The 21,257-nt window shown below is 42.4% G+C and overlaps 1 protein-coding gene across 5 annotated transcripts; it reads left to right on the top strand.

Annotated features, from left to right (window-relative positions):
• Positions 1 to 375: 375 nt before the first annotated feature.
• Positions 376 to 18,645, top strand: LOC117248512 (serine/threonine-protein kinase PAK 2-like). 5 transcript variants are annotated; one of them, XM_078175177.1, is made up of 16 exons: positions 376 to 621; positions 2,269 to 2,419; positions 8,878 to 9,068; positions 9,166 to 9,272; positions 9,929 to 10,076; positions 10,165 to 10,181; positions 10,294 to 10,407; positions 10,523 to 10,646; positions 10,750 to 10,813; positions 10,955 to 11,003; positions 12,913 to 13,025; positions 13,143 to 13,260; positions 13,748 to 13,847; positions 13,942 to 14,138; positions 14,945 to 15,082; positions 15,586 to 18,645. In XM_078175177.1, exons 3-16 carry the CDS (start codon positions 8,894 to 8,896, stop codon positions 15,670 to 15,672), a joined length of 1,551 nt encoding a protein of 516 aa, XP_078031303.1. In that variant the 5' UTR covers positions 376 to 621; positions 2,269 to 2,419; positions 8,878 to 8,893; the 3' UTR covers positions 15,673 to 18,645. The 5 variants fall into 5 exon arrangements, with proteins under 5 accessions (XP_078031303.1, XP_033469552.1, XP_078031302.1 ...); XM_033613661.2 differs by lacking the exon at positions 2,269 to 2,419; XM_078175176.1 differs by lacking the exons at positions 376 to 621; positions 2,269 to 2,419 and adding an exon at positions 5,694 to 5,847.
• Positions 18,646 to 21,257: the final 2,612 nt, after the last annotated feature.

Below are 21,257 nucleotides of genomic sequence, written 5' to 3'. Positions count from 1 at the left end.
TTTTACATACAGTAGAAAGGCTTAACTCATTTTCACAAAAAGAAATTAAAAAAATGGATTAATGAAATAAGATAAAATGTTTGTAACCTCACAACTTGAAATTTAAGACTATTTAATGAATTTTAAGGCCTTATTGTTGTAACACTGGACCTGTTGACGCCCTGAAATTTGGAATAATAATCCAAAGATTAAGCAGCAATGTCACTTAATTTGTTGAAACCCATATTATTAAGTTTTAAAAAATCTATGTGCACTGTAGATTTTTTTCTGAAATTAGAGTCAGCTTGTTTCCGGTGTTGTGTCCGTCTGCTTTAACGGTCCGACGGTGCCGGAAGCCGTGAGGTTCCGGTTCCGATTCCTCCTCGCTACGAGGTTCCGCTTCCTCCTCGTCAGGTTCCTCCCCGGGCCAAGCAAACAGCCAGGCTCAGAGTCTTCTGGGGAGACAGACGAGCCTAAAGTGTGTGTGATTACAGGCGACATCGTTTTCCACACCCTCGGGGAAGTTTGTGAAATCTCGGCGTCAAATCTGGGCTTTAAACGGAGTGAAAGTCAGCAGAGACGGGGAGGAGTTTCGGGAGTTTGGCCGGAGTGTGGATGAGTTATTGCGGTTGACAGCAACCGGTGAGTTCACATTTGCTCATTCAACACAGCCAGTCAATTAGTTTGACTTATAAATTGCTTGTTTTGCTAACAGTTGGTGACTGTTCACTTTATTTTGGCATAAGACGCGGTCAGACTGAGTGGCTTCTTCCTCTATAACCGTTGAGGAGACACTTTTCTAGGCTCTTTAAAGGATAAGGATGCATACTCGAGTGTTAGTGGGACTTGTGGCTTATTTTCTTTTTTAAATTTAAAGTAATGGCAGTCTACTGTACAGGGACACCATAGTATTGTAATAACCGTATTAATACTGCATATCTTCTGAGTAGATAGAGTCAGGCCTGGTTTGTTAAAATGTAAATTAATAACGCTGTCACTCTTATTCTGAACAACATCAAACATACAGTATAATGCCTGTGTAGCTACAGCACACAATTTTGTATGTTTTCAGTATAGGTGTAGCTGTCAGGGGGGGGACATACAGGGGAAACGTCCCCTTTTATATTTAGTACATGTGCAATTGCTCCCCCCATTAAGAAAAAGACATAAAATCAAAAGAGAAATGCTGCTTAATAATCTGGGGATTTAACTCCCTGGGTGACAAGTCCTGGTGTGATCCTAGATTCAGATCTAAGCTTCAAGTCCCACATTAACAAGGTGGCAAAAACATTTTTCCACCTCAGAAACACAGCTAAGGTAGGACCATTTCTAACTGAAAAAGATGCAGAGAAACTGATTTATGCCTTTACTTCAAGCCGATAGGACTACTGTAACGCACTTTTTACAGGCCTCCCAAAAAGCACCACTGAGAGACTTCACCTGATTCAAAACACAGCAGCTCGGCTTTTAACCAGAACCAGGAGGAGAGAGCACATCAGGCCAGTCTTACCTGCTCTGCACTGACTTCCTGTTGCATTTAGAATAGATTTTAAGCTCCTCCTCCTTGTATACAAAGCCCTAAATGGGCTGGGATTGAGCTACATTGCTAACTCCCTTGTTAACTATTTGCCTCCAAGAACACTGCGATCATCCGCTGCTGGTTTATTGGAGGTTCCCAGTAACAGCCAGAGGAAAACTAGGGATGCAACCTTTGATAATTACGCACCAAAGCTGTGGAACAAACTACCTATAGATGTCAGGAAAGATAGCTCGCTGAATATTTTTAAAGACAGCTAAAAACGTATCTGCTCACATTAGACTAGCTCTGACTTTGCAGGTCTGACACTTTCTTTTTACGCTTCATGCTGGCTGCTGCAACTCTAGTTCTGTTTTATGTCCATTCTGTCTATTTTCACGTGAAGCTCTCAGCGCTTATACTGCCCTCATTGTAAAGCACTTTGTGACACATTTCTTGTGTGAAAGGTGCCATACAAATAAAGTTTATTATTATCATTAATACTAATAATAAAAAAGTAGCAGAGGACTTTTATTGTGACAAAATAAAATACGTTTACGCCATAAATTGATGCAATAAAGACACCATTTCGTGTATAAAAATTCAACAGAATGATGCTTTTAACAGCATTCAGACCTTCATATAGGAAGATAACAGACACTAGAATGGGACACCATGAGTTGTCTTCTGGGTTTCTTAAATCCTGTCTAAGGCCTTGCCTGCAAATGCTTCACATGACTGTATAAATCAGTGACAGTGATTCCTCAGTCCAGACCAGTAAACCTGCAGCTACACTGAACCAGCCTTTCATGCACCAGATCTTGAAGCTAACAGACTTTGACTGTGAGTCCTGAGGCTGGTTTTGTACCTGGTCCAAACTGTAGAGTCAAGATCTGACAGCGACCCGGGACTTCAGGACGCCAGGTTGGTGATTCGATTGGTCCAAATGTTGACACAGGGGTGAGGCAGCTGTTTGAATAACAGGATAAGGTGTTCAAGTGTGGGTGTGCAGCTGCTGGGCAGTGTGTTTACGCTTCACTCACTGCCAGACCCATAATCAGTGAAGAGACTGTAGTGGGTGTGTGTGTGTGTGTGAACATATGTAGTACAAATGTGTGTCTGTCTGTGTGTATCTGTGTGTTTCTGTGTCAGTGAATGAAAGGGGGTAGAGTGTGTGTATGTGTGCTTGTGTATGTCGGCTTCATCACTCCTTCCAGGAAGTCCTCTGCAGAATTTCCTTTTATAGAAGCCAAATACAAAAGGCTTGCTGTCCACTTCCTGTAAACAGCTCGGCGGCTGAGTTTGCCGCGTTCTGGTTGGCCGGCCCGCTCCTGTGACCCTCTGGGGCCCGGGGAGTTCCAGGATGAGGAAGTGGGCTTCCCCTGACGGCGGCCAGCCACAGGGAATAGAAAGTGCTCTGATGCAGTGACAGAGGGGAGAATGAGGAATAGAAATAAAGGGAGAGGGGTGGCGATGATGAAAAGAGAGCTTCTGTGAATTGAGAACAGATGAGAGACGCAGTTGGACGCCATCTGGATGTGAAATAGCTCTTGTGGTAACCAAGCATGCAGAGTTTGGGGGAATAAATTAGAAAAAAGCACAGAGTCAGGAATGTGAAGGGAAAGTGCAGCCTGCAATTGGAAATGGAATGTATCCATTTCAACAGAGCTGAAACGCTTGCTATTCAGTTGACATAAAAATAACAACAATTTTGACAATCAATGAATCATATGGCTCATTTTTTGAAGAAAAAACTGGCTACAGTACTGCAAATTGAGCCTCTGATGGACAAAAAGGGCTGCGACTAACTGTTATTTTCATTATTGATTCATCTTTTCTTGATCCTTTTGTCAATAAAATGTGTTTTTTATCTGACCAACAGTCCAAAAATCCAACTCTATCCAGCTTAGTTTCATGTATGAGGAAGAGAAGCATCAAATTCTTACATTTAAGAAGCATAACACCAGCAAATGTTTCAGCTTTTTTTGCTTGAAGGGCCCATATTTTGCTCATTTTCAGGTTCTTACTCACATTTTGTGTTTCTGCTAGAACATGAACTTTAATGTTCAAAGACTTTGTTTTTCTCATACTGTCTGAATGTACCTGCCTTCTGTCTGAAACGCTGTCTCTTCAAGCACCCTTCCCAAAAAAGCCCAGTCTGCCAGGATTGGTCAGTGTTTACGTGTCTTCCGCATCTGCACTCTCTGCATCTCTGCTCTGTCGTTGCAGCTGAGGGAATGTAACGCCACTGTAGCTGCAGCTTCCATCTTTACAGACTGTTTAACTGGAACTGCATTGCTAGGTAACGGCTTCGGTCCATGTTTACTTCCTGTCAGCTGATAAATTCCAACACAAAATACAAAGGAACCCATTTAGAGTGCTAATGTTGTCAAGTTTTAAACGGTCTATATAGTACACTTGTGACGGCTCGTTTAAAGACACAGTTTCTGAACACATTGCTCTGTGGATTAAGCATTTTGGTGCGTTCACAGTATTTACACAGCTCCTATTCCTGCTTTATAAGAAAGAAGAACATGGAAATCTGACTTTTTACAATATGGGACCTTTAAGAAATCATTTAAATTAAAGGGAAGCCAAAATCTCAAGGCACAACTGTATATCTGTGCACAGTATCTCCTATAATGTGTGTTATAACTCTTATCACGACATAAGACAATAAAAATAAGACAGGTAGCTTCTCTTGTCTTTCAGTGGTAGGTCGTCTTCACTGGTGCTTCGTTGTGATTTGCTCCCTGCAAAAAAACAATCCACTGTCCCACTCATTGCATTCTCCTTTTAAATGTTATCATCCCTCACACTGGCTGCCAATCAGGGCTTTTGATGTGTCACACACTTATAAATCCCATACACAAACTGCAACAGATAGGTTCCCCGTGAAGGTTTTTTAAATTAGATTAAATTTAATCACGTTTTCCAGCTAGAGTTTGCCTCTTTATTAGGACATGGGTGCGCACAACATTCTGATACAGTCAATCAAACATTCATTCATAACCTAGTTGAATGCCTAGCCTATATAGACCCAGTTGAATATTGAATAAAATGTGTGGTTATCACAAAATCCCACGGCATACTATTTGAGAGCCACTGGACTAACTGACTCATCGATTAATTGATGAAACAATGTTTTTGGCTTGTGTTCCACTTATGATTTAGTCAAGTGGTTAATATGTCTGAGTTGTGAGCTTTTCACATATGTTAAAATCAAAGTTTTTATTCAATTTATATGGTAAATATGTAGCTGGAGCCAGCAGCTGGTTACCTTGGATTAGCATAAAGACCGGAAACAGGGGGATCAGTGAGCTTGGCTCTGTTTAATGTTTTTCTAGGGGATATGTGCCAAATTATTTATCTGCCGTGCCTGTAACTTCCTGGTGTCTCCGTAACAGGTCCCAGCCAAAATGTAGTGCGGCACATACCCCCCCTTAAATGCAGAATTGTCTTCTTTTTTTTAAACACTTTTATCGCAATGTTTTCAGGTTAAGCCAAGCTTACCACCTGCTAACTGCAGCTGCATATTTACCACACAAACATCAGAGTGTTTTCACGTCATTTTCAACACTCTCATCCAGCCCTTGCTAAAAAGTGCATTTCCCTGACAGACTAGCTAATGAATTCATCAGTCGTGGCAGTAGTGCAAGGGTGTGTGTGTGTGGTTATACAAACACACGAGCATGTAGCCCGCAGTGTCGATGTGCACCTGCCTGCTCCCCTCAAAGTTTTTTTTTTTTTCTCTACTACACTCAGCAAGCTTAGCTCGAAGCTACATAAAAGATGTTCCAGTGCTCACAATGGAACCCCTGTTGGTGTGGGGAGTGTGTGTTTTAGGGCAGGGAATGAGGAGGAGCCTTGTGTGTGTGTGTGTGTGTGTGTGTGTGTGTCTGTGTGTGTGAGAGATGAACAGGGGCATACGCCCAACCCCTGCAGCCCTGCAGCTATGGAATTCCTTCTGAGAGACAACTTGTTACAGCCTGCCCAGCCAGCACCCAATGTTCAGTCCAACACACACACACACACACACACACACACACACACACACACACACACACACACACACACACACACACTGACTTCGAAAATGCACATTAAGGCTGGACTGGGTCTAATTTTATCCTGCCGGGGCAAGAATACACTTGTCCCATCCAAGATCACTGAGGAATGAGGCAGCCTGCTAAGACCTGCCTTTAGAGGAGAGACAGAGGGGTAAGGAGGAAACAGTAGGAGCTAAGTAGATAAATGAGCACAGGAGAAAGAGGAGCATACACTCACTGGGAATACAAGAGTTTTTATTGTTTACCTGGTCTTCTGTTAGACGCAGAAGAGGCAACAAACAGGTGAGGACTTAGCGGCTTATATGAAAGAGGCGAATGCATTGAAAAGGCGTTTGGGGACGCGACGAGGCCTTAGGGGAGTGTTTCATGTTCTGTATGTGGACTAGCTCATTGGGTTGTGTTTTTATAATGATATGCCAAGTTGGAATTTTGGAAGTTTGATCAGCTTATGTGATTTAAGTTGTGAAAAGTCACTACAGGTAGCCATCCTGTGATTCAAAATGATTGCACAGTAGAGTGAGTAGCAGTGATAGCTTCCATCACGAAGCGTCAGACTCACAGTACATTGAATGTTTATGAAATTATGCAGGGAGGGGAGCAATTCAGCCTCGAGTCAAGCTAGTGCTGATGTGGCGTCTGCTTGCGGCCTGAGGGCTCGGTTATTACATAGGGCTAATCAGCTTGTGTAAAATGGCTTCTTGTGATAACCTCAAAGGCCCATTGGCGTGTGTGTTGGTTAATGTGTCAAGGAAAGAAGTCTGTGTCATGATATCTTTGCAGGTGGAGCAGCCTGTGTTTTGTAACAGAGGTGAGTCAGGCCAGCAGAGTCATTTCAGACGGGAGGATTTCTAAGTGAAGAAGAGGTCATAGGCATACCTACTGTACCTGAGCCACGTCTGTTACCTGGGTTTAATATGTAGTGTGTCATTGGTGGTCAGACACAGGAAGTGAGGAAACCTTTGTTTGCTTCCTGTTTCCCGTCTGTGATGTCACCAAGAATGCAGGCTGCAGCTCCGAGCCGACCAAACTGCTTGCTCTGCAAGACTGGCAGAGGTGCTTTGGTGCGCGTGTGTCTGTGTGTGTGTGCGCATGTGTGTCTACAATCTCACCATATTAGGGTAATATACAACGCTCAGAGTGTCTACCAGTGGAGGGAGAATGACTGAAAACAATAAGAACAAATACAACAATGTTAGAATACGTCATTATAAATTCAAAATCCAATTTAATGCGCAAAAACAAGCCACAAGGATTGGAATTCACTGGTTTAATATGCAACAAGTCATTGTGTTTTATAAGCTTCTCATATGTAGTGAAGTGTCTGAGGTGGCAAGTACTTTAATATTGCCCTTAAAGGGACAGTTCACCCCAAAATCAAAAACATATTTTCCCTCTTACCTGTAGTGCTGTTTATCAGTCTAGATTGGTTTGGTGTGGGCTGCAGAGTGTTGGAGATATCGGCCTGTGACATGTCAGCCTTCTCTCAGGGTGCTTTCAGACCTAGAGTTGTCTTGCTTTGGTCCGAATCAGGGGCTAATTTTTGTCACAAAATTGTATAATTGCCTAGAGTTGGTTCGTGTTCTCACGGCAGCATTTACAAGTGGACCAGATCAAATGCCTTGCGTGAGATAGCTGCTCTTGATTGGTCAGAATTTCCATGCGGGAAAAATCCAGGAAGTAAACAAAACGTTGAATAAGAGTACACTTGCAAGATAAATGTGACACTTTCTAATGTCACAATGGAGGGACAACTACGCAGGTTGATTTTAGCGCTGCTCATCGTGGACTATATTGCTGTCATTGTTCATTTTAGTCAAACCATACAGTTTGAAAACGAGGCGTGGCTCCAACTAGAAAACAATGTTTTGATGCATTGGATGTGCTGAATGTGCATATTAAGGCAGTACAGGAGGAGGTGCACATTAATAATCCTCCAGGACTGTAACATGCTCATGTTTAACCCAAACAATGTGTCATGTGACTGCAGTTGGTTCAGATCCAGGTCGGAACACGTTCTCACCACAAATGAACCGCACCAGAGTTCGTTTGTAACCGGACTGAGACCACCTCTTCAAGAAGGTCTCAGCACGGTTGTTTTGGTGCACACCCGAATGCGAATGCTGTGTTCACACCTGCCCAAATGAGCAGCACTTAGGGGGCAAACCAACTTGAGTTCGATTGAACTGAACCAAACAGGGCAGGTGTGAAAGCACCCTCAAACATAATGGAATTAGATGGCACTCGACTTGTGGTGCTCCGGTCGCTCGAGATAATCCACAGACCTTGTTGTGAGCAGTTTCATGTAGGAACTATTTTCTCTCTGCAGAACTACACCCGCCAATTGCATCACTGCGAAGAGGGAAGTGTGCATTTATACATGGACGAGATGCTTGTCACAGCATGAGATGTTAACATTAATAGCATCCTCCTCGGCTGAGCTGTAACGTTTGCTAGCTCACTTGGTGCTAGGTGAGCTCGCAGTAGATGCATCTTTCCTTTTGCGCTGTGATTTGGTTTGCAGGTGTAGTTCGGCAGAAAGAAAATAGTTCCTACATGAAACTGCTCACAACAAGGTCTGTGGATTATCTTGAGTAACCAGGTCATGATATCTAGAAAGTGACGTTGCTGTTGAGTTGAGCACCACAAGCCGAGTGTCATGAGTTATATATCCACGATCAAAACAATCTAAACTGATAAGTAGCACTACAGGTAAAAGGGAATACGTATTTTTTAATTTTTGGGTGAACTGTCCCTTTTAAGCGCAGTACCTATCTACGTTTCTGATGTTTCACTCTACCCAGCTTTTTCTGTCTTATTAAGCTGTTCTTCACTCCTCTCCCTTTAATTCCAGTCATCATATCATTCTCAGTCTCACACTCACTCGTAGACTCTCTCTCTGCCTCTCTTTCTCTCTCTCTCTCTCTGCCTCTTTTCCTTCCTCATTCATGTGTAACCGTGAGCGAGACTCAACACGTCACTTTGCCCATTCAGAGTTGCTTCCTGTTCACACTCTCTGTTCCCTTCGCTCCAACACTCGGTGCTGACCCACAAACTGTGGCATGGATGGATTAGCTAGGTCTGTGTGAGTTTTTCTTTAGTTGTTGTTGAGTTGTTTCTTTCTCTGTCTGTGCAATGTAGGCTAACCTGTATTTCTCAGTAGTGTTTTTGGCTAATGTGTAGCTTTGACAAGCATTGTGAAATCTAAAAAAAAAAAAAAAAACAGGAAGAGGTGAGCCAGTGATTGAGTGTGCGACCGACTTACTGTTGTTCTGGTATGCATTGTCAACCGTGCGTCTTGTTCCATCTGTGCAGGTGTACGTGTGTGTAGATGTGTGACAGCGGAGTGTGTGAGGACAAGCCCCCCGCCCCCCCTGTCAGGATGAGCAGCCAAGGAGGAGCCAAGGACCCCCAGTCGGCCAATCACAGCTCTCGGCCGCTGCCCTCTGTGCCGGAGGAGAGGAAGTCCAGAAACAAGATCATCTCCATGTTTGCCTCAGAGAAAGGTAAGAGAAGTGAAGGCTATACACGTATCTTACAGTAAAAGAAACCACACATAACAGTGGATGACCAGCGATGTTGACCCTTGACCTTTACCTGCAGGAGGCAGGAAGAAGGACCGGGACAAGGACAGGCCTGAGATCTCCTCCCCTTCGGACTTTGAACACACTATCCATGTGGGTTTTGATGCTGTCACTGGAGAGTTCACTGTAAGTATCTGACCACAAGCCTGTGCAATGTGCCTGTATATATTTGTGACATTTTTACAGACCAGCTATTAGAGTGAAATGGGGAGAAATAGGGAGGATGTCATGCAGCAAAGGCAAAGGGTTAGAATCAAGCCTACAGCTGCTGCTGTGGTACCACGGCTTCATGACACCGGTCATCTAGACAGAAAATGTTAGGGGTAGTGAAGCCAGCTAACCAAAAGATATCCAGGGTATGTTGAACTTGCTTTGTAGAACAGGCCTCAGAGGCTGGTCTGTGTAGCTTGACTGGTTAGCTTAGCTTAGCATAAAGACGGGAAGCAAGTCTCACTAATATCCAGCTACTGTGTTGTATAGACAATCAATCTACTCATCTAACTCTCAACGTGTATTTCCCAAAGGGTCAGACTATTGAATTGTCATAATATCTCATCTAGTACAGACCTCAGTAATGTGTAAATAGTTGCTAGGAAACATCCCGAGCTCTGTCCAATTAGTGTGATCAAATATGTAAACAGGAAGTTGCTGTCAAAAGTGGACACAAGGCTACAGGAGCTCCCCCACACGCTGCTTGGGTGTGCGACTGCTATATTTTGTTCTCTTTGTTCAATAGGTAGATTACTGTGTCTGTTTTTCACTATGTGTGTTTGTTTGTCCAGGGTATGCCTGAGCAGTGGGCCCGTCTCCTCCAAACCTCCAACATCAGTAAGTCGGAACAGAAACAGAATCCTCAGGCCGTCCTCGACATTCTCAAGTTCTACGACTCCACCAGTGGGAAACAGAAATACCTCAGTTTTTCCGCCTCAGGTGAGTTTTCTTTTTGCGCAGCAGATGAATTAAAGCCCAGTGTTGTAACTGCGCGGACTCATTTGTTCTTACGCTTTGTGTCTTTCAGATAAAGACTCGCAGTCGGTGAGAGGTTCCTTTCATCACTTCCAATCTCATTCATGAAATTGCATTTAATACATTCAGCGTTCAGCGTCACGTTTCTGACTGTTTAAAATGCGTATGTTTGCCGTTGCAGCCAGGCAAGCAGGGTACAGCGACCTCCCCATCAGGCGGCAAGGATGGAGATGATGATGACGATGACGACACACCTCCTCCAGTCGTGGCACCACGGCCAGAGCACACAAAATCAGTGAGTCAGGACAAAAAGATTGTGACTGTTACCCCGAGCAAGCTGAATATCCAAAGGCAAAAGGAAAATACCACGTGAGGTCAGTATTACTGAAAATGTTCCTGTGTTTTGTCAGGTGTACACGAGGTCGGTGATAGACCCGATCCCAGCTCCAGAGGTAGACAGTGCCTCTAAAGCAGCTGACAGGCAGAAGAAGAAGGGCGGCAAGATGACCGACGAGGAGATCATGGAGAAACTCAGTATGTTACACAGATGTAAAACTGGAAATGACACATCACAGGCAGAGCTGCATCTATTTTTGGCTCCAGTAGAGCTGACTTAACTATTTTTCATGACTTTTAGGAACAATTGTCAGCATTGGAGATCCTAAGAAGAAATACACTCGCTATGAAAAGATTGGCCAGGGGTGAGTCAGGATTCTGGATAATATAAACATTGAAATCGGCAGGAATTTGATGCAGGCTGTTTATTGGGTTGCTCCTCCACATTGACCAAAAGGAGGAAGTTGTGAACGGTTATTTAATCTCTCACTGTTTGTCTCTTTCAGGGCATCTGGCACAGTTTACACAGCCATAGATGTTGCCACAGGACAAGAGGTAAGGTTACATCATCCTGTATCTCTTCAACTATAAAAGTCATGTTAGTTTTCCTTCAGCTTAATGATGAGGCTGGGCTGAACTGTGGAAAAAAATCAGCAGGGGTTGTGTTGTAGGAGCACATTTTAGCAACAGAAGTAAGTGGAAGAATCGCTGTAGGTTGAAGTGCTGATCTCGTTATATTACTGTGCTCTTGGCATTTAAAGGTCAACCTATAGCATGATAGTCACTTAGAGGAACTACTGCAGTCTGGAGAAGTTGCTTTTTTTAAATACAGATATTTTACCTGGGAAACATATCAGAGGAGAGTTAATGAAAAAAAAGACCTCTATTCAAAATGCATTCTAAAAACCTAATTAATCTATTAGGGCTGTGTATTGGCAAGAATCTGGTGATAAGGTGTGAGGTGACAATGCTAACCACTGCATCACCATGCCGCCAATAATATAATAACTAGTCCATACCCATTGAGTGCACAGTTGCCCACGTACAGTCTCACATGGTGTGTGCCAAGAGGGAACTTTAGATATTGTTCCCTAGATTATGTTCACCCAGTTTCATGCAGATCGGTCAAACTTCCGAGGAAGAGATCAATTTTAAGTGTTTTGCAAAAAATTCAAAATGGCTTAAAATCTATATAACTGGAAGTTATGGGTTGTTGAGGCACATTTGTTCCTCATGAGGAGAGGCATCTCTGTGCAAAGTTCCATGTCTCTACGACATATGGGGCATGAGATATGCCCATTCAAAGTTTGCAATTTCATCGGTTGCTATAGCGCCCCCCTTTGGCCAATTGATGCAATATTGCTTCATTCGCATCCTCCCATGACCCTCTACCACTGTGCCAAATTTCACATGGATTGACCAAGTCAGTGAGGAGAAAAACGTGGAACAGATGCACACACAAACAGAGTTTCCGACATTATATAGTAAGATAGCCCAATGAGAGAAAAAAAGCCTCATGTAACCACCTCAGTTGGAAGAGACTGGTCTGATCCGACACAATCAGAAGGAATTTTCAATCCTGTTGAGAGGGGTGGTGTAAGCTTTGAAAAATCCTTTTAGTAGGAAAAAAATAGCACCTAATAATCATGTTAACTCTTAATCTGAGCTCTTTGGTTGGATTAGATATATACTTTATGCTCATGTTTATCCCATGTGGGGGTAACATCAGGTGACACTGACATGAAAGGCCACAACAGCTGTATCTACGAGTCTCCCTCTGCTGATAGTGTCAGAATCATTCATCAATTCATAAAATATTTAGCGCTCTGCTAGTGCTCATGTTCTTATGTGAGTGTTGTGATGTATAAATGTATTTTTTGATTTCAAAACAGTAACCCTATGTAACGGTGTTGCTACAGGCTGCAATTTGGAGTCACTGGACATAACAATCGTCTGTTACTACGAGACGTTTAGGGAACATCAGTAAATGGTAGCGTCTAGCAGTAGTTTGCATGTGAGGTGTTTAGGGGACATCTCTAATTTGTAGCTTCAGGAAATATACCTCTGTTACTTACTACTAAATTGTATTAACAGGCAGCCACACATCTTCTTCTTCTTTGATACTTTATGCATTGAATGAATTAAATTTCTCAATAAGGTCAGGGGGGAAAAAGTCTCAGTCTCTCAGTCTTATGTTATATTCTGATCAAATGCTTAGTGACATGTAAACACATCTTTTCAGATCTCTTTATTTAGCGTCACTGTAAGCAGTTTTAATTTATAATCAGATGATCTCAATCAGATTGAAGGAACATTGTCCATGTAACCACAGCTTGTGTTTTCTCTCCGCAACTTTACATCTTCTGAATTTGACAGTCCAAATTTCGGGAATTTAAAAGTACGCTAAAGGCAAGTGAATTAGTAGGACCTCGGTACCACATTAACAGGATGTTGTGTTCTGCAGGTGGCCATCAAACAGATCAACTTACAGAAGCAGCCGAAGAAGGAGCTGATCATCAACGAGATCCTGGTCATGAAGGAGATGAAGAACCCCAACATTGTCAACTTCGTAGATAGGTAACACTGACCTAACGCACACGGTGCAGGCAAACATACTATATTACTTAAAAACTGTAAACTGTACGTTGACTATTTCATGGATTTGACTGTGTGTGTGTGTGCGTGCGTTTTTAGTTTCCTTGTAGGAGACGAGCTTTTCGTGGTGATGGAGTACCTGGCTGGTGGCTCCCTAACTGATGTTGTGACGGAGACGTGCATGGACGAGGCTCAGATCGCAGCCGTCTGCAGAGAGGTAGGATTCTTTACAGACAACTGAGCTTATAAAAATTGTATAAAAACACGTGTCACATAATCCAAGTCACATGGATCCAGTAAAGGGCTCAGTAGATCCCATATGATTTTACAGCACAATGGAACACTTTCTCCTTTTACATATGACAGTACGGTCGGCTTACATCCTCACATGTGGCTCATTTATTGACCAGAGCCCATATTTATCAAGCATCTTAGAAAAAGAAAAGTTTTGTGTACATTCACTAACTTACAGAGACATTTTGTGTGAACCATTGAGGTCTGTTACATGCTTTTCCTTCCTTATTAAGATTTTTATTTAACGTTTGAAGCCTGATTTGTTTACATCCATGTTTACTAGCTTGCAGTGTTTTTGTCTTCCCTTCCTTTGTTGGCATACTGCTCTGTTCCTTTGCGCGTTACTGCCACCTGTAGGAATGTGTATCGCATCACATGTGCACATGCCAACCGTCCTTCTCTGCGTCCAGGTCCTTCAGGCTCTAGAGTTTCTTCATGCCAACCAGGTCATCCACAGAGATATCAAGAGTGACAACGTATTGCTGGGGATGGATGGATCAGTCAAACTCAGTGAGTGGGAGCGCACTTTTTTTTTATTTGCATGTGTACTGTTAATTTTAATTGTGCTGCTGATCTCAACGGGTGTTTCTTTCTCTCTCCGCAGCTGACTTTGGCTTCTGTGCCCAGATCACCCCAGAGCAGAGCAAACGTAGCACCATGGTGGGGACCCCGTACTGGATGGCTCCAGAGGTGGTGACCAGGAAAGCGTACGGGCCCAAAGTGGACATCTGGTCTCTGGGGATCATGGCCATAGAGATGGTAGAGGGAGAGCCTCCATATCTCAACGAGAACCCTCTCAGGGTGAGTGTGTGCTGGGAGAAAGAACGGACGAGTGGCTGTTTTGGTGTTTGTAAGTCCAAATGATAATTTTTATGTGTCAGAAAAATGCCCATCACTATTTCTCTGAGCCCAAGCTGACGGCTTCAAATTGCCTGTTTTTAATCATGAAGATAATTTGAATTAAATTTGAAATAATAAACTCTAATTAAATCTGAGATGCTGGAACCAGCAAATTTTGGTATTTTTGCTTATAAAAATTAAATAACAATAATAATTAGTGAGCTTTCAAGATGCTGGTAGGTTGATTTGAGGTAAACTAAAATGGCTTTAGCTTTTTATTTACCAAACAGATACGAGAGTGAAATTAATCCTCTCATTTAACTCTTGTCAAGTAAACAAATAAACACATATCGCAAAATCTTGGAACTATTTCTTCACTTCCAATGGTAAAGTAGTGCGTAGTTTAGTAAATGCTTACAACTACTGATTATTTTCATCGTCAGTAAATTTGGCGATTATTTTCTTGATTAATCTGTGAGTTGTTTGGTCTTTTAAGTGTCAGAAAATGGTGAAAAATGTTGATCACAAGACATTTGAGGACGTCGTCTGACCTTCATAAATGTCTTGTTTGTTCACAACCCAAAGATATTTAGTTTATTGTCATAGAGGAGCAAAGAAACCAGAAAATATTCACATTTAAGAAGCTGGAATTTGTCATATTTTGTTATCTGTCAGATGTTAGCAAAAGTCTGTAAAAGGAAGAATGTTGGAATGCTTAAAGGTTACATCACACTGCTCTTCTTACCATGTTTTTGTGCTCGTCTTAGGCATTGTATTTAATCGCCACCAATGGGACTCCTGAGCTGCAGAGTCCAGAGAAGCTGTCTCCTGTCTTCAGATCCTTCCTGTCCCGCTGTCTGGAGATGGACGTGGAGAAACGAGGATCAGGCAGAGAACTGCTGCAGGTAGAAGAGGCCTACACACTCACACTGAGCCTCGATACGTGAATATGTCCATCTTAAAAACACATTACACATTAGTGCTGCAAATGACAGTTATTTATTAGCAATTAAAACTACAGTTGGTAACTTTTTAAAAGCAGACTATGTGTCATATTTGCTGACACAATCGTTATATCCTGAAAGAAGCATGAGACAGATAAAGGACAGAGATACTGTCAAACTAGGCAGCGCAGATTAAATAGGAATCAAGATTCTGTTACTGTGTTGCCTATTTCTCACCTCAGATGTTTTAGAAACTTATTTTAGTGTACTGTTTAGCTGTAAAAAGAGAAAGTTTGTAAACTGGCTGCCGTGTTGGAATCAGTTGAGTAGAGCATGCCCCACCACCTGGACCAGCGTTCTCACGACCCTAGAGCAAGAGAATGGTGCATTTGTGCTTGTAAAATGACACGTTTCCTCAACTTATTTTATTAAATGTGTTCTGTCCTTTGTCCGTCTGTCTGCAGCACCAATTCCTGAAGCTGGCCAAGCCTCTGTCCAGCCTCACCCCGCTCATCCTGGCAGCCAAGGAGGCCATGAGGAGCAACCGCTAGATCCCAGTCTCTAAAGACTATAAGAGCTGACGCCAATGAAAGCCAAACCAGCCAACATCTTCTACTGGTCTACATATGATGGCTGTCAGCACCCTGCTAGTGTTTTTTTAAATTTTTTTTTTATTTTTCAAAGGGTCACAAAATGCCTCGCCACTCCTCCCAGTGTTTCTATATTGATGCCAGATTTATCTTACCTTCTGTGCCTTGTTCTAAAGCCGCGAACAGCCATAATGTGTTTTCTACTTGTTGCAGCCAGAGCACGTGTGTGTTGGCGATGTTGACACTGGTTACTACAGTATGTATACTAGGAATGCGGAATCACGGTTGCCAAGGTTCACGACTCTTTGCACACTAAAGGCCAAACACACAAATGATCTTATCGTCTAACCAGCAGCTCTGGGAGGCGTTTTGGTTTGATAAAAAGATGGCAAAGATAGTCAAGTTTTTCAAGCCTGCAAAGTGCATTGGTGCGAGAAGTGGCGGGCTGTGCAAACCATCCTCCTCGGTTTTACTGGGTTGTTTTCATTTGTCGTCAAGCTGTTTTTTTTATTTCCTCGTCAGACATGAAAGTATGCTTTTTATAAGTTCATACAAGCAAGTTTTAGTGCTGATTTTCTCAGTGAATTACTTTTAGACTCAGACAAAAACGTCTCCTCTAACTTAGCCCGTTAGGGACTACTTTTAGCCTCAGGATGATTTGGGAATAATAATCTTTTAAGAAATTGTAGCAGAAAAAAGTAAAGTTGTTCGCCATGAGAGATGAATATTGGAGCCTGTTTATACCTGGTATCAAAATGCATTTTCGTGATCTGAACACAAGTGGACAGCTGAGACACACTGCCAGTCACACCAGTGTCTAGCTGGTCCAGCTCATGGACATATTAAGAGAACTGGATACAGTGTTGGAGGCAAGGCCCCATTTATTCCTATGACAGCTGCTCAGTGGCGATTGAAGCCAAAAAAGCTCAGTTGCCGCGGTGTAGGGTCCATAAAACAAACACACTATAGAATAAAGGTGGGCAAGTGTGGCTGGGCAGCTAACTTCCGGTTTAACCATCTGATGAGTTGAATAGGTGTAAAAATGATTTAATCTTCTAGACTTTTGAAATGTATCAGACCACATGGATCAAATCCTGATCGTGAAATGAGTCACTGATTTACAGACGTCTCCTTTGCACTGCAAGTCTGTGGGAAAAAGGCTTTTGGGCCCCATGACATCCTTGAAGCTGTAATTCCACGTTTGGCCACTATGTAAAATTGACTTCAAAGCCCTGTGCTGCTCCTGGGGGCTTGTTCCAGCTGACCACTTATGTTTAGATTTTACTCCTGCCTACACCACTTTTGCTAGAAGGTCATAGGGTCCCGTGCACGCTCAATACATCCACACTCTCGCTAGCTGCTTGTTAGTCACATCAGCGGTTGTGTCGGTACAACTGGAGACATCGCAGTCAGCGAAATTCAACATGTCTCCTTCTGTGCGGCAGAACGATAGATGTTCATGCAACACCTCGTCAAACTCCTTGTGAAATGAGAGAGCTTTAGCGCGCTGTCACCAAAACAACCACCACGTCCCGCGCTGATGACATATGCGAGTCCTTGTGGGGGGGACACCAGGACGCATTAGCATTTAAACTTCAAAAGATAGGTGGTCAAATGTGTCTCAGACCACCTTGGCAAGTGGTTTGAGTGATCGGATTAAAGCGCTGTCCACTTGTTATCGGTTCACCCAAGATGCTTGTTAAGACCAGGTATAAAGAGGCTCTTGGTGTGTGGAGAGACTGGAACCTTTGCAACTGGTTTCTATGGTTTCTGTTGCTATGATTGCACATGTGCATTCTGACAGGGTCCAATAGTTTTGCAAGGGGCATGGAAAACTAAAGCATGCCTGTGCTGTGCTGTGGCCCACAGCATGGGACAGTGCAGTCTTTGTGCAGCGGAAAAGCCATATCAGTGTGTCCTTGTCTGACTCTGTATCTCAACCATTCCAGTCAAAGGAATGGGATTCAAGTTTTTGTGCATGGAACTTTCAATTATTTTTTGATTTTAGATAAAAATGTCTGGATTTTTTTCTGTTGTGGGGTTCAACCCTCCGGTGGCATCTTCGCCAGACACCAAAATACACTATCATGACCTTGACTCAGACTTCACACACCTCTGCTATCAAACTCTCTGTGCAGGCTCCTCTGCAAACTATGCAAACCCAATCTGAACACTCTGATGTTTCTTCTAGATGTACTGTTTATCTCTAGCTGTGCCTTCTAAAATAGACACGTTACTGTCGGCGCGTTGGTGCGAATACAACGCAAATACTGTATGAATCTGTCTGTCTGAATGTGTCGAACTGGAGGAAGACTTTTGCATTTTTTGTATATTATGTATTGGTGATTTTTTTTAACAGCTCTTAAAAACATATGTATATCATTGTTTTATATTTGTAACTAACAAAACAGAAGACAAATGTGGGGTTTTTTTTCAGCTTGTTTTGTGTACCAATTCATCCTCAGTTCCCTGAATTGTTTTATCGTTGACTCCAAACCATTAAATGTATCGATAAGCCTGAGAAAATCTAGATCCAGACCTGAGTCAAGCAGTATTTGGAAATGATGTTTCTAACCTGTTTGGAGTACCAAATGAGTTTGGTTTATACCTCTTTTTCTAGCAGGTTTAGACAATCACTGGAAAGCATTTGAAACATTTACTACATGTGCCTTTAACACATGCATGATGCAGCAAATCCCACTCGTATGGTACTCAACAGGTTGACACACATACTGTGTACAAATACTATTAACAGGCTGGAATACACTGTTATGTGTCTTTTGACCAGAACACACATTCCAGTTATGTGTTTAATATGAATGATTGAAGAGTTTAAAATGAATGTGTTGTTGTTGATCATGAAACCATCAGCTTCTGGTGTTGAATATCATCCATATAGTATGTAAATTATTATTAAAGGTGGACCGAAATAGGCTTGTGTCTGGATTGCTGAGCGGGCCTAGTGGGGGTCAGGGGGCCCCAGGGCCAGAGCTTGTGTGTGAAGTTCGTCTTGGAAAATCAAACATTTATAATGGGATGCATGTAAAGACAAAAAATTACCAATAAGAGACACAAAACAACTACTAGTCACAAAATGACTGCAAAGACACGATGACCACAAAGAGACAGAAAATCCATAGAGACACAAATCAACTTCAGAGAGTCGTGAAACATTCATAGAGCCTATAAAAAGAAGCATAATGGCCACAACGAGACACAAATGAACTTCAAAGAGTTGTAAAACAATAAATGACCACAAAAGGATGAATAATGACCACGGGGAGACACAAAACAACTTCAAAGATACACAAAATGACCACAGAGAGACAACAGGACCACAAAGAGACACATGACAACCCAAAAAAGACATAAAACAACTTCAAAGAGACACAAAATGACCAGAAAGAAAGACAACAGGACCACAAAGAGACACAAAATGACCAGAAAGAAAGACAACAGGACCACAAAGAGACACAAATCAACCTCAGAGTAATAAAACCTCCATAGAAACTACAAAAAGAAGCATAATAGCCACAAGGAGACACAGATGAACCTCAAGAGTTGTAAAACTAACATTAAGACTACAAAAAGATGAATAATGACCACAAGAAGACACAAAACAACTTCAATGAAACACTAAATGACCACAAAGAGACAAAACAAGCTCAAAGAGACACCAAACAACCACAAAGAGACACAAGACAGCCACAAAGAGGCAAAACTACCTCAAAGGGACACAAGTCAGTCTCAAAGAGTCGTAAAACATCCATAAAGACCACAAAAAGAAGCATAATGGCCACAAGGAGACACAAGTCAACTTCAAGAGTTGTAAAACAACCATAACAACTACAAGATGAATAATGACCACAAAATAACTTTAAAGAGACACAAAATGACCACAAAGAGACAACACAACCTTGAAGAGACACCAAATGACTACAAAGAAAGACAACAGGACCACAAAGAGACACTAAATGACCACAGAGACACAAGTCAGCCTCAAAGTAAAACATCCATAAAGACTACAAAAGAAGCATAATGACCACAAAGAGACACAAGACAGCCACAAAGAGACAACACAACCTCAAAAAGACACCAAACAACCACAAAATGACCACAGAGACACAAATCACCTTCAAAGACATGAAAAATACATTGCTTTAAAGAGAAACCCCCCACAAAGTCCTAGAAAATGACTTAAAAGACTTGGGGGCGGGGGCTTTTACGTGTCTCTATTCAGGTCCCCATTACCTTATAATCCATCCACGATGTGACACAAATGAATTTACATTCTCCTATTTTGACACAAGAGGGCAGTATTCATCTTTATGTGGCAGAAACACAGACAACTCTCACAGGTGTGTGTGTGTGTGTGTGTGTGTGTGTGTGTGTGTTCACCCACAGACATTATAATTTGGATATCTGTTGTGCTTCACTGCACATCGGCAGTTTTACAAAACAAGCAGCCGTCACTCCGGATTCCAGGCTGAAGATGCAGGAGATTACTACTGTATGGGAGAGTATGTGGGCCTGTGCACACAGTGATACAGAGCCGTACAAAAACCTCCCTCAAATTAGACTGCATACAGATTGCTGTGTTGCAGCTGTGACTTATTGCAGGAGATATGCACCACTGCTCACCTGAACATAGCACCCCAAACCTAACCTGACAGAAACTCCCTGAAGTTCCCTCCCAGTCAAAGGGGAAGTGAAACTCACATCATCATGCCCCTGACACTCAGGTTTTGGTCCCTTTAACAGCTCCAGACGTTCAATTATGAACACAGTCTTCCTCACTTTGAAAAAAGCATGTAGCCTGTTACATTTTGTCATTGAGGAGAGATTTGCCTTTGTTGTTGCAGTGATTCAGCACGATATGTTGTGTCTACTCTGGTGTGTAAACAGGGAAGTGAATCAAATACTGTCTGTTGATATTATGTTCAGTGTGGATCCATTTGCCAACAGGGGGCACCATACACGTATTCATGAGACATGAGACAGAACGGGGTTAAAAAAAAAAGGGGGGTTTAGATGAGATCTGAATGACCACAAGATGATGAACTGTCACTCCACCTCACCTCTACTGTTTCTGTTTCACATTGACAGATGTGTAGATTTACAAACTCACATTTAGCAGAGCTTGAATATATAATTTATCTCCATTAAACCCTGTGAGTAAATGAAAGGCAGACAAACAGACATATCATACCAAGCACAGTGAACACAAACTTGTCCTTAAATCCTCAACTGCACTTGTAATATAAATCTTTTCCTCTTTTCCATTAAGATGATAGATGGTGTAAATCCAAGCAGTATTCCTCCTGATTTTGTGTCCCACGTTGCCTTGAGTGTGTTGAGAGCAGAGAAATGATTTCCATAGAGAGGAGGCTTTGCATGGTCAGCTGATCCTCCAGTGAAGTGAGAAGGTTTATAGTCCTGTGAGTTCAACACTGCAGGACTCAGATGTGTCAGTCAACACAGCAGAAAGCACAAGCACCATGACTCTCATCACCATCCTCATCTGGACGCTGGCCTGCTGCTGTTTC

This window comes from Epinephelus lanceolatus, chromosome 15 (assembly GCF_041903045.1).
Source record: "Epinephelus lanceolatus isolate andai-2023 chromosome 15, ASM4190304v1, whole genome shotgun sequence".
Classification (NCBI taxonomy): Eukaryota; Metazoa; Chordata; class Actinopteri; order Perciformes; family Serranidae; genus Epinephelus; species Epinephelus lanceolatus.
Note: the sequence above shows the minus strand (reverse complement) of the source record. Positions and strands in the feature narration are given on the sequence as shown.

Bases quoted from the DNA above. Each gene is read 5' to 3' on its own strand.
- LOC117248512 (XM_033613661.2), top strand. From the start codon at position 8,894: ATGTGTGACAGCGGAGTGTGTGAGGACAAGCCCCCCGCCCCCCCTGTC. The intron at 13,261-13,747 runs GTAGGATTCTTT...CTCTGCGTCCAG, and splicing joins TCGCAGCCGTCTGCAGAGAG to GTCCTTCAGGCTCTAGAGTT. The intron at 14,139-14,944 runs GTGAGTGTGTGC...TGCTCGTCTTAG, and splicing joins TCAACGAGAACCCTCTCAGG to GCATTGTATTTAATCGCCAC.